At 45.8% G+C, this 12076-nt stretch overlaps 1 protein-coding gene across 1 annotated transcript in view; it reads left to right on the top strand.

Annotated features, from left to right (window-relative positions):
• The first annotated feature begins 740 nt into the window (after positions 1–740).
• The window catches only part of ANOS1 (anosmin 1), a 152125-nt gene continuing 140789 nt past the window's right edge, over positions 741–12076 (top strand). Inside the window, exon 1 of the mRNA XM_063341293.1 lies at positions 741–1103. Within this exon, the coding sequence (XP_063197363.1) occupies positions 753–1103 (351 nt within the window). The 5' untranslated portion in view covers positions 741–752. The remainder of the gene's footprint in view (positions 1104–12076) is intronic.

Raw genomic sequence — 12076 nt, 5'->3', positions numbered from 1 at the left:
TTAAGCTGCCGTATACTGTATGGGAGCCATTTTAAAGCTCAAGGCACTGTTTTAATTTTGCAGCTATTACCCAGAGGTATTTGGACTAATGACTTGTAGATTTTCATTCTTAAATAACTCTTCAGAGGAGCCTTTATGGGTTTCACCCTGGGACAAATGCTCACCGCAGAGTTTCGCTGTAAGAAACACAGAGTTTTTAAAAAAAAGAAAAAAAAAAAAAAGACGAAAGGAAAGAGACTAATGCAGACGAGGCTGTAAGGACCGGCGGCTTGGCAGGGCTGCGGACATACAAAGCCTCGGACGGGCCGTGACGCCCCCCCCGGCCTGGTCCAGGCCGCCGCGCCCGGTCCTGCACGGGCGGCGGGCCGGGCCCCACGCCGCCGGCTGCCGGCCCCGCGCTAACCGCCGGTGACCAACGGCCACGCGGGTCGGGCGCGGGCCGCGCGCCCCCGCCGCTCCGTGGGACCCCCCTCCCTGGCCCGCGCCTGTGTGAGGACGGGGCGGGAGGCTGTGCCGGCCCCTGCCCACCCCGGTGCCCCACAGGTGGCGGGTCTGGTAGCGGGAGCCCGACCGCCCGGCGACGGCCCCGCCGGGCCGACCTGCCCGCGGCCACACGGCCCGCCCGCCCCGCCACTGGCGCTCGGCGCAGCCAATGGCGCGGCCGCTGTCAGCCTCGTCCCGCCCGCTGCCGGGCGGGGGAGGGCTGTGGGCCGGGGCGGGCGGGCAGGCGGGAGGGGGGTGAGGAGAGTTGAATGATTGAACTTTCTTGTGTAGTTTCTGCGGCGCGGAGGTGTCTGCCCCCAGCGCAGCCCGGCACCAGCCCGCCGAGCGGCAGCTCAGTCCGGCGCCTGCTGCCCCCCTCCCCGCAGCGCCCGGCCGCCCCTCTGCCCTCCTCTCCTGGCAGAGCGATGGTGCGGAGGGCGCCCGGCGCGTCCCTCGCCCTGCTCCTCTGGGTAACGGCCGCCTGCGGCAGCCCCGCCGGGCCGGGGGCTGGCGCCGCCGCTCCCCGCAGGCAGGACGAGGCTTTCTCCACCGCCAGATGCACCTCCAGGTGCCTGAGCCTCCAGATCACCCGCATCTCCGCCTTCTTCAAGCATTTCCAGGTAGGGGCATGGCGCCGCTCAGGGGCGCCCCGCCGCCGCCGCCCGGCCCGCCCGGTCCCCCGGCACCGGCGCGGCGGGCGCGGGGTGGGGACGGAGAAGACGGCCGGGGCGCCTCTTGGCAAACTTGGGGGGCCGTTTGCCCGAGGGATAGCGGGGCGTTGCGGGTGCCGCCGGCGGCACCTGGAGGCGGCGGGCAGGTGGGCACGGCCCCGCGGCGGCGAGACCCACCGGTGCGTGTGGGTGCCGGCCGGGGTCCCCGAGTGACCGGTCGCCGGGAGGAGGCGGCGGATCGTGGGGCTGCCAGCACGTCGCTTGTCAGCTGCTCGCCAGCCGGCTGGGCGGCGGGGCTGAGCCCGCGGCGGGGGCACCGCTCTGCCCCGGCTCCTTCGCAGGTGCTCGGCGCTGCCTCCGGTGATGTCCGGAGCCGTGGAGCGGGCGGGGCGGCCGCGGCACGGTGCTCCCGGGCCGGGGGTGCGCTTGTGCTGGCGAGCGACGGGCGGTGCTGGGGCGATCCCCCGGGGGCTCCGCCTGCCCGCGGGCCGGGCGAGCCGTCGCGCTCTGCCGCCCGCGGGCGGTTCACGTCTCCAGCCTGGTGGGAAAGTTTGTGCTTATTTTTTAAGAGCGATGATCGGGAACGTGTAATGCTTGGTTCCGACCTCCTGGAAGGTGAGGGTGCGGATGAGTTTTTTTCTGAATCAGAAGGGCACGTCTCTGTCTAACGGGAATGGGGAAATCGGGGTGAATGGGGCTGAAGTGGCGGAAAACCCCGAGGTATAAAATGAAATGAGGGAGAGTGAGCCCCGAAGGCGACTGCGCTGGAAGCAATGCGGGAAGTGGTGTAACAGCAGCGAGTACCTGCCCGTCCTTTCCAGTTTCCAGTTACACACGCACCTTTCCCTTCCCCACTTGCTCTACGTTGTGAAAGTATTAAACCGAATCGACCCCATCCAAATGATGGAAAGCCTCCTAAACCGCCAGCCCTTCTCCCTCCCGAGCCCCCAAGCCCCTTTAGGAAGGGCCGGCCATCCCGGTGGGAAGGGAGCCACCTCCACCTTTCGGGATGGCGCGTCTCTGCAGGGCGCAGGGGACCGGGCGGGGAGCGCACCCTGCGCACCCTCGCTTGCACTGTGCCTTTCCTGGGCAGTCTGACACTGGAACCGCTGGGGCAGATGGTTTGGGTAAGGCAACGTCCAGGGCTAAGGTGTTGGCGCAGAAGGCTGGTATGAGCGATATTTAAGGATAACCCGATTTAAAAAATAAAGTCAGCGTGAAAGGAAAACTTAATGCGTTCGTTTCAACGGCAGCAGGAGGTGTTCGGTGCCTGTAACCGGATTTGGACTAAAGAGACCAGGGATGCGCCCCAGGGCGGTGGGGAAGGGGCCGGCCCCGCGCCAGGGCTTCTCCTGCAGCTCCGCTGGGGCCGGGGGCGGCAGAGCGCTTGCTGTCAACGTGGTCGCCGCTTCGCGGGATGGCTTGAGAGGAGGGTACCCGTTAAAATAGTTCATTATCTTGGAGAGGGATTAGTATTTTTTTTATTGCGTTGTCAGGCGGTCGTAATTTATTTGTTTTACAGTTTCAGTGGCTAAAGAGGCAGTTTAGATCAAGCCAATTCCTGGTGAAAGGCTTTTTTTTGTGTTTTCTTGGCAAGATTTCTTCTCCGATGTAAAACTGCTGACAGAATGCACATTGCCAAACAATAGTGATTACATTTTAATTAGCCAGGGTGCAATAAGCTGCAAATTACTCAGTTAGGACTTGATAACTGGCTGTTTTTTTGTAATCAGTTGAAAATCTCGGCATTTTAACCCCAACCTGCTAAAACCCACGGTAATTTGTCTAAATTACCAGGGTTTAAATTTCTGCTAGACATGAAACGACTGTAATGTTTGGAAGATAAAGTGCTCTCGCTTATAAAAGTTAGGATTTCCATTGTCTTTTAAGGAGGGACTTTCAGAGTACAGCAAGCATCCGATGTTCTCACAGCAGAGTGATAATACACAGTGGACAGTAGGACATGCAGATCTGGGCCACATTATTCCATGAGGGCTAAAGGATATGACACTCCTTTCCTCCCTCTCTCTTCTCCCACCTTCTAAACACCTCCCTCCCCCCCTTTCATCTCAACTGGTCGCAATTTCTGGAGTTCTTTTCATTTCAGATGCCCACTTATCTTGTAATCTGATTCAGCCTTTGAAGCGAACTAAACACTAGCTCATCCGAACTTGAGCAGGAAGGAACTCTAGTGTCTCCCAGTTAGGAAAAGAACTGAAGGAAGACTGACCTGTGCATTTCTCAGCCCTACTTTAGACACAGCCTCACTGGTGAGGGTCAGGGAGATAGCAGCTGGGTGCTCCGTGGGAAGCACCAACAACATGGTGCCTCCCCAAGAGGCCTTCAGAGAGAGTTCATTTCACATAGTTCATGGTACCAAAACCACATCACTAACAACCTTTTACAGGGAATGAGGGCCAAGTAGTATGAACAGGAAATCATGATTAATTCTATACCTGCTAGCTCCCTTGTTTGAATGCCAACTCATATTTTTCAAATTTCCAATATGTTCACAAGAGATTTTCATTCATTTTCCTCCACAGAGAATTTTCACCCATGTTTCTTTACCATCTTTATTTGTAAAGGGGTCAAGAGAGGTGTTCTTTTTTTTTTTTAAAATAAATTGATAATTAATTGATAATTTACTTTTAGGAAGCAGTTCTAAGCCTATTTTAAAGGTGCATTCTCAGTTGAAAATAATTTTAACCGATTCACAGGTCAAAGATTTTTTTTTTTTTGGTGTAGGCTATTGATGTGGGTTAGAAGAAGAATTAGTCACCTAAATGAACAGTCTGTGATCTCCAGACTGCCTGTTGAACAGGCACAGATGCCTGATTTTTGCTATAAAATTACCGTGGCCAGGAGTTTTCCAGTTTTGGGGGTGTTGGGGAATTATACATAGAGGTTTCACCAAGGGACATTTGTGATTGATATGAGATTGATATTGCGCCACATGGGTGTTACAGCCCAATGAAATATGTACGGTTTATTTCTGTCTGTGGCCTATTTACAGACCGAGAACTTTCACACAAAACATGCTGGCGCAAAGTCCTTTCATAAAAAAGCAAACAAACAAAAATGTAAGCAGAATGGGTCATAGTGGTTTCTTCTTTTGTAAAACAGCATATTAATTATATACTCATCCACAGTAGAGAATGATATTCAATCTATGAATGAAGGGACTCTAGCATACCTCTTCAGTCTTCCTGGAGTGCGTGCACCATTGAGCTTTAGCTTGCTTTAGACTTTTGCAGATGAGAGAAAGCATTTTTATCCCAACTGTGGAACTTGGACCACTGGACAGCACTGAATGAGGCATTCATTGATTTGCGACCAGAAAGAGTAGGGCAAAGAGAACATGCCTCTCTAGCCTAATGTTCAGGGTACTCACCACTTTTAGCTATTTGGGGTGTTGAGACTGGGGTTTTAGAATGACTGTTTCATAACATGTGTGAGGGAGTAACTGTAGCATTCATTGGAATCCACTCATGCTCCTGGATAATTGCGCTGACAAGTATGTTTCCTACTGCTGTGCTTTGTTTCTGGTAAAATTTTCTGTAAATCACCTGAGCAGGGGAGGATGGTGAGAACATTCTTCCCGCAACCAAGAGCATGACAATCAAGTGTCCAGTCTACAGTGGAGAAGTCGTAGATTTGAACCTGAGGGTCCTGTGTCATGATCAGTGCTGTACCTGTTTGGCTGCTGTCTGAAAGAGCATGCCTGTGTGTTAGTAAGCTGCCCTTATAAGATGGGAAAGGCAGTTCTTCTTCTAGTTTGGAATGAAAGGGGAGGCTAAGGCACTCGGCTGCACAAGAAACATCAAGACTGTGAATCCTGTGTGGAAGAAGGCATGCTGTTTTAGGGACTGAGGTTGCAAAGAAAGGTGATGTCTTTGGATACATTTGCTCCCTTAGGATTTTCTTAGTAAGGCAGTTCCCTTCTCAGGTGTTTTAGCTGGTGAATTAGAAAGTTAGGAATTCTAATGTGATTTATCTGAAGTTTCTTTGTGAATCTGGGTTTACTGCACAAGTTTTTGTATTCCTGAAAAGGTTATGGATATAAATAGGGACATCGTATGGCTAGCTGAAAAAGAGACTTGAATACTCAGATTAGTTCAGCTAAGGTTTTTCTGTATAACCTCTCTGTTTTAGTGGAGTGAAACTAAATTTCTTGCATTGCTGTCTATGGGTGTAGTCTTTCCCATCTGTGACATTAGTTGTGGATGAACTCCTTCCACTTTGGGGATCAGGCATGGCAGTGACCTTTAGCGTTCAGTTTTCACGTTGAGTGAAAACATAGTTTGGATTTTATCCTCTACTGCCAGCCATCTGAGCCATGTTCAGCAAGCATGATTAAAAGTTTTCTATGTGAATAAGAGCTTGAACAGCAGTGTAAGCGCATAGGTTGCAGGTACGGCATAAAAATGTTATGGAGAGCAGTGTTTACTGGGAGCTGTGAACTCATGGATCTTTTGTCTTAGCTGCCATCTGTTACAGACCTCTCAAGTGTCTTCCTGCTTAATATGTGAAACTTGACAAGTTTGCTAAGGTCGAGGAGGTGTCAGTCTTGTTTACTTGGTCAGAATCTGAGAGGGTGGTAGAACATGCCAGAAGGTGGAAGAATGGCAGGGGCAAGAGCTTAGGGGGTAGTTACCAGCTAGACTCACTGTCCGTGTTTGCTGTATGGAGTCACAGGGATAAATAGAGGCCACAGCCACATGCTCACAGAGTCACAGAGTAGTTGAGGCTGGATGGCACTTCTTGGCAAACTGTTTTAGTGTACAACCACCCTCACAGTGGTTTCTTCTGTTCAAATAGAATTTCCTGTGTTTTGATTTTTGCCCATTGCCTCTTGTTCTGTTATCACTGAGAAGAGTCTGGCTCCATCTTCTTTACTCCCTCCCATCAGACATTTATAAACATTGATGAGAACTGCCTGAACCTTTTCCATTCAGACTGAACAATCCCAGTTCTCTCAGCCTCCTCTCGTGTGAGAGATGCTACAATTCCTTAATCTTAGTGTCCCTTTGCTGGACTTGCTCCACAGAGTCTCTGTCTCTCATCAGCACTGGACCCAGCAGTCCAAATGTGGAGGAGCGACTAGAACGGAGAACAGTAGTAGCTACGTTTTGCAGATATAATATGCACTAAATATTGTTAGTCAGTTCTGAATTCATTTTCACTATTTACATTTTCTTACATGTTTATATATGACCATTTATGGTTGTCAGTGCATTAAAACCAAAATGCTGAAACTAAATCCAATGGGATTTGGTTTTGTCCCGTATGTTTAGATATTGGTACATCTCACTGTGGTTTTTTTTTGTTTGATTTTTTTTTTTTGTTTCTTGTGTGTGTGTTTGGGTAGTGTTCAATAGTAAATAGAATCTTAGCAAATTCATTTCTTTATTCTTGAAGGAAATCCAGATATATTGGGATGTATACGTAGTGCGATCCAGATTTGCGGCTGCTGCTTGAATAGGCTCACGAGATACTGCGTTAAGCTCGTTCATATGGGTACTGTTTAAAAATGTACCAGCAACAGTGTGGATGAGCTTGGTCACATAGGTGTTCTGTATTCATACCTACGCTAACTTCTCTGGACCGTGGATGAGTTCCAGTTGAACCTTTTGACACAGTGTAAACATCCCTCAAATAATAAGCCAGATTCGTGATATATGAAGCGAAACTATTGAGAGATTTCCCCTTGTAAGTGTGATTTAGTATAAGTTTAATAGTAATGTACTAAAAATTAGTATTTAGGAATTAGTAGTAAGCTAGATCAGCTAAAGCTCAGACAAAATTGTTTTTTAAAGGATGGAAAAATATTATTTTAAGTTAATATGTCTGTATGTTGCATAACATTTAATAGCTGTAAGAGGGAACAATAAAGCCTTAAAAGTTTGGTATGTTGAATGACTGATAACTATATGGTGGTAAGACGTTCTTTTCACTGTTATAGGTGGACTTTTGCCCGTCAGGACAACTGAAGTTTTTGAGGGAAAACAGGCAATTCTTTTAAATAAATAATAAAAGGTTCTCAGATTTTATATCTGCAAGCAAACAGTCTGTGAGTGATTACCTCTAGATACCCAATACCAGATTTTACCTACAAGTCAGGCAGCTAGTTGTCTACATGCCAGCACATCTGCCTTCAAATTGCTTGTAACTCCAAAGTGACTGCACCTGCAAAAATCTGCAATTGATTCCAGATGGGAAAGCAGTAGGCCAGCCTGAAAAATCTAGGGTGCATGTGCCTCTGTGCCCTGCTGTAGAAAAGATGGAGATCATGAAGAAACCATCTATTGTAACTGTCTTGAATGATTCTGAAACTGTAAATTACTTTTCATGAAATCTTTTGAAAAGACATGTACTACTTTTGTAATGAGATGTAGTAGATATGTAGTGTGTTCCTGGAATGTTTCAGTTCCAATGTATAGGCTGCCCAGGTACCGAGTTTGTTTAGATCTTTTGGGACACGTTCACAATCTTTTCTACATGTTACTACTTAGGAAATGTGTGCCATCTGCTTGTGTTGCCATTTCAGTACTCATCTCCTTTCCAAAAATAGTCCTTGTGTTAAATAATTCTGACTTTCATATGTCTCATGAAGCACACTGCTTTTAATTTCTTTCCATGGACAAATTTAAACATTTGTCATTACTTTATGATTTTCCCAAAACTTGTTAAAATTCCCAATCATTCTTCTGTTTTTATTGTTCATCTGGCATATGATCTGGATAATTATTCTGGCAGTTGGTGTACTCTTATTATTGAGATCTGCTGTTGTGAACAAGAGGAGCACAGATCTTCTGATGTGATCTGATGTAAAAACTTTGAAGATGAAAGGTTCATTTTGAATAATGATGGTTGCATCTAGTGAAAAAACCTGCATTATTCATGGTATTGTGGAATTGAGCCACCGTTAGTCTTTGCAATTGCATCCAGGTCTGGTATGAACCTCCCCAATTTTGGGGAGTGGGAGTTATGTTCACTTTCTTATGACCAACCTCAAATCTCTTTGGCATCAATGAAGGCTTGCACAGTTGATGTGAGTGCAAGGGTTACAGAGCCTGGTCATTGTTTTCTAGCGGTTTTGATTTCTCAGATTTGGGACTTTAACCTTTACCATTGCTTTCCCAAGATGTGCCTGTTTGTCTGTGTCTCAAGTGTAAGTTTTAAATACAAATTAAATGAACTGTATGAAAATGTAAGCGAATGGGTGAACAATTGTACTGAACAGTAAGAGCTGCCAAGATACTTCTCTTGCGTTTTACTTGTGCATGCTTACATATTAGAAAAAAATTCTTTATTCTATCTTGCTCTTGTTCATGAAATTAGAATTGCTTTTAATTTCGTAAATGTGCCTGATACCAAATGCAATAAAAACAAATAGGAGTGTTCCTAATAAATTTTGAGGCAGATGTCTTATGTATAGAGAACATGGGCAAAGCATAGTTTTAATGTCACAGGGGTGTGTCAGGGAGGGGAGAGAGACGTTGCTTTGGAAAAGCATTAGAAAGCTTTAGGAAGAAAAACACTGGGAGTTCTAAAATGTAAATCCTTTTTCCATTGAAACATGTATCCACTTACCACAGAGTGAGAGGGTATAAACTAGGTAGTGTTCATATTAAAATTATTATTAAAACACTATTCATTGTCTGCGGATGGGTTGTTTCTGTGATTAACTAGTGCTCTGAAGTGTGTTTGGTTTAGTAAGTTCCCTGTAAGGAAATAAAAAACCCTAGTACATTTTTGAGACAGCTTGAAAACCAGACTGATTTCCCAGATGCTGAACATTTGTCATTTTGCAAAGGGCAAGCCTCTTAAGAGTGAGTGCTGAATTTATGTGTGTCTACAACTGGAGATTGTTATTCACAAGCTGGTCTGCATCTCCATTGGCTATTCCGTGTGAATTTTTGCTTTCTGTGATTATCTGAATTTGATTGCCTATCCAACTTCTGTAAGCAGAAAAACAAAGTACTTTAAAAATATGGATGCTAAATAAAAGATTGAAAATATGATTAATGACTGAGTATTAGGAATATAGAATCGTAGAATTGTTTAGGTTGGAAAAGACCTTTTAAGATCATCAAGTCCAACGTTCCAAGTCCACCACTAAACCATGTCCCTAAGCACCACACCTACACGTCTTTTAAATACCTCCCAGGGATGGCAACTCAACCACTTCCCTGAGGAGCCTGTTCCAATGCTTGACAACCCTTTCAGTGAAGAAATTTTTCCTAATACCCAAACTAAACCTCCCCTGGCACAACTTGAAGCCATTTCCTCTTGTCCTATCGTGTGTTATTTTGGAGAAGAGACAGAGCCCAACCTGGCTACAGCCTCCTTTCAGGTAACTAAAGAGTGCCAAGGTCTCCCTTGAGCCTCCTTTTCTCCAGGCCAAACAACTCCAGTTCCCTCAGCTGATCCTCATAGGACGTGTGCTCTAGACCCTTCACCAGCTTCATTGCCCTTCTCTGAACGTGCTCCAGCACCTCAATGTCTTTTTTGTAGTGAGGGGCCCAAAACTGAACACAGTATTTGAGGTGGGGCCTCACCAGTGCCAAGTACAGGGGGACAATCATTTCCCTAGTCCTGCTGGCCACACTATTTCTAATACAAGGCAGGACGCTATTGGTCTTCTTGGCCCCCTGATCACACTGCTGGCTCATATTCAGCCGGCTGTTTACCAACACCTCCCCTTTTCTGCTAGGCAGCTTTCAATCCACTCTTGCCCTAGCCTGTAGTGTTGCGTGGGGTTTTCGTGACCCAAGTTCAGAAGAAATATGATAGAAAAAAGACACATTCATAATGATATTAAGTAGTCAGTGCCTAGCAAATGTAAATCTTGCACCAAAAAAGCACTTGCCTAGGAGTTTACACGAAGAATCTTCATTTTTTGACCTTTCCCACAGCTGAGCTTTATAAGGCCTTATATTTCAAAAACCTTTGAAGTCCATGAAAAAGCCTTCTGTTGATTTCCGCTGGATCAGGTCCATGTATGAACACTAGGCCCATGCAGCCTTTTTCAATAAAGAAGAAGAGTGCTGTGAACTTGGTATCCCAACTCTAGTTGTATCCTTTTTTTAGTCTTTTAATGTCCAAGAGATCACAGGATGGGAAGGTGGAGAACTGGGGGTGTTGAAAAGGTAAGTGGACCCTTTAAACTTGAAAGTGGAGTCCTGTCCCTTTCATGTCTGATTAAAAAGAACCACACGTTTATTTTCATCCACCAAAATGAATATAAAATCTTTCCAGATTTTGGGAACGACCATGCCCAAAGTTTATATCAAATTTCCTTTGACTTCCTTGAACTGTATTTTCACCAATGTTTCTCTAGACTGTCAAAGAGGTATAACATCAAAATTATGTAAAAATATTAATGCATGGAAAACATAATACAGGAAAATACATGCATCTTTCACCAAAATAGCCCCCCATGTCTTATTATACCTTTATGGACACTGCATGTTTTGTTTTCTTTTTTCTTGGTTTGTATGTTACCTCACGTTCTTTTAAAAGAGAAGCGACTTGACTCAAGCTTGCAAGGGGAGTGACTCCCCTGGTAGCAGCTGAGATTCCTGAGGAAGGCATGGCTCCAGAACTTGGAAGCGAAGCAAAAGAAGAGACGGAGAGTCTCAGAAGGGAGAAAGCTGGAGATGTGTGACCTCTGGCAGGCACACACCGGGGAGGACAATGGTGGGAAGAGAAAATGTCTAGGAGTAGAGGGGACTGTAGATTTTACTGTGACAATTAATTGAAACTAAGTCTGGAAACAGGGAACAGACACAATGGACGTAAGAAGAGTTGTTTGTAAATACTTTTCATTTCTGTTTTTTTTTTTTGTTTTTTTCTCAGTTGCGTGGAGTTTTACCTGTTTTAAAAAGTTTAATTATTCTTGTTTGTAGTTTAGCAAAACTGTGGTTTGAAAATCCTTTTGTCTTCATTGGAAAGTCCAGTAAAACAGGTAGAATCTCCAAGAAAATGCACCACAAAGTTATAGATAATTTGTGGTTGTGTCATACATACCAATGCAGGAAAATAAGCGTTAAGTTTGTTCTAGACAAGGGGTGCTCACGTGTGCAGCCTGTTCAGGTAACGCTGCTGACCTGTGGCTGGCTTCTTTTCAGCTTGTTTTCATTCATTTCTTTCCTGAAAGTAACTTGGGAGTCTGGAGGCAGTTTATGGGCTGAGTGTGTGCTGGTGGTGGCAGCTTGCTCCTCATTTCTGTCTTTCCTAAAGACTTGAACCACATTGATGCATTATGAGAAACGGGGGACAAAGAAACAGGCTACTTTGGCTTTCTGAACAATTTCTGCTCTCCAAACATTGTGAACTTACTCTTCAGAGAGTTTTCAACCAGAAATATGTTCTGGTGATGGCAACCTGCTCTCTTGACAAGATACTATATTTAATACTATATTAGATACTATGATTTACTTACGTGTATTCTGAATTACGTAATTGCAGTTCTTTAGGAAAAGTTTTGGCTTTTATACAGGTGCTCTGCGTTTTCAAAAGTGCTGGATTTACTATGTTGCACATATGTAGTAAAGCGTGGTCATGTGATGAGAGAAGAGCTGTACACGTTTTTTTCCCATACAGTAGAGAAAGGAAGTGGCCTCCCCAGGCAGTATGTTGGGCACAGTCTAGTACAAGGATGTTATCTCTCAAGTTAGAAGTTTGATCTCTCAAGTTAGAAGTTTCGCAAACTGGTGCCACTGTAATTTCTCAAGTGGTCACAACTCAAACTGCAAACTTCTCCGAGATAGTGAAGACTTTATGTTTTTTCTGCCTGTGAGGGTTGCAATCCAGTTGCCATGGATCCTGTAATAAGATAATATGAGGGAAATAATAAGATTCCTTCAGGACAAATGTTTTCTGTCCAGAGAAACAAGAGACTGAGGTTGATGATGAAG

Source organism: Chroicocephalus ridibundus, chromosome 1 (genome assembly GCF_963924245.1).
Source record: "Chroicocephalus ridibundus chromosome 1, bChrRid1.1, whole genome shotgun sequence".
Lineage (NCBI taxonomy): Eukaryota > Metazoa > Chordata > Aves > Charadriiformes > Laridae > Chroicocephalus > Chroicocephalus ridibundus.
This window is presented reverse-complemented; position numbering and strand designations above follow the sequence as displayed.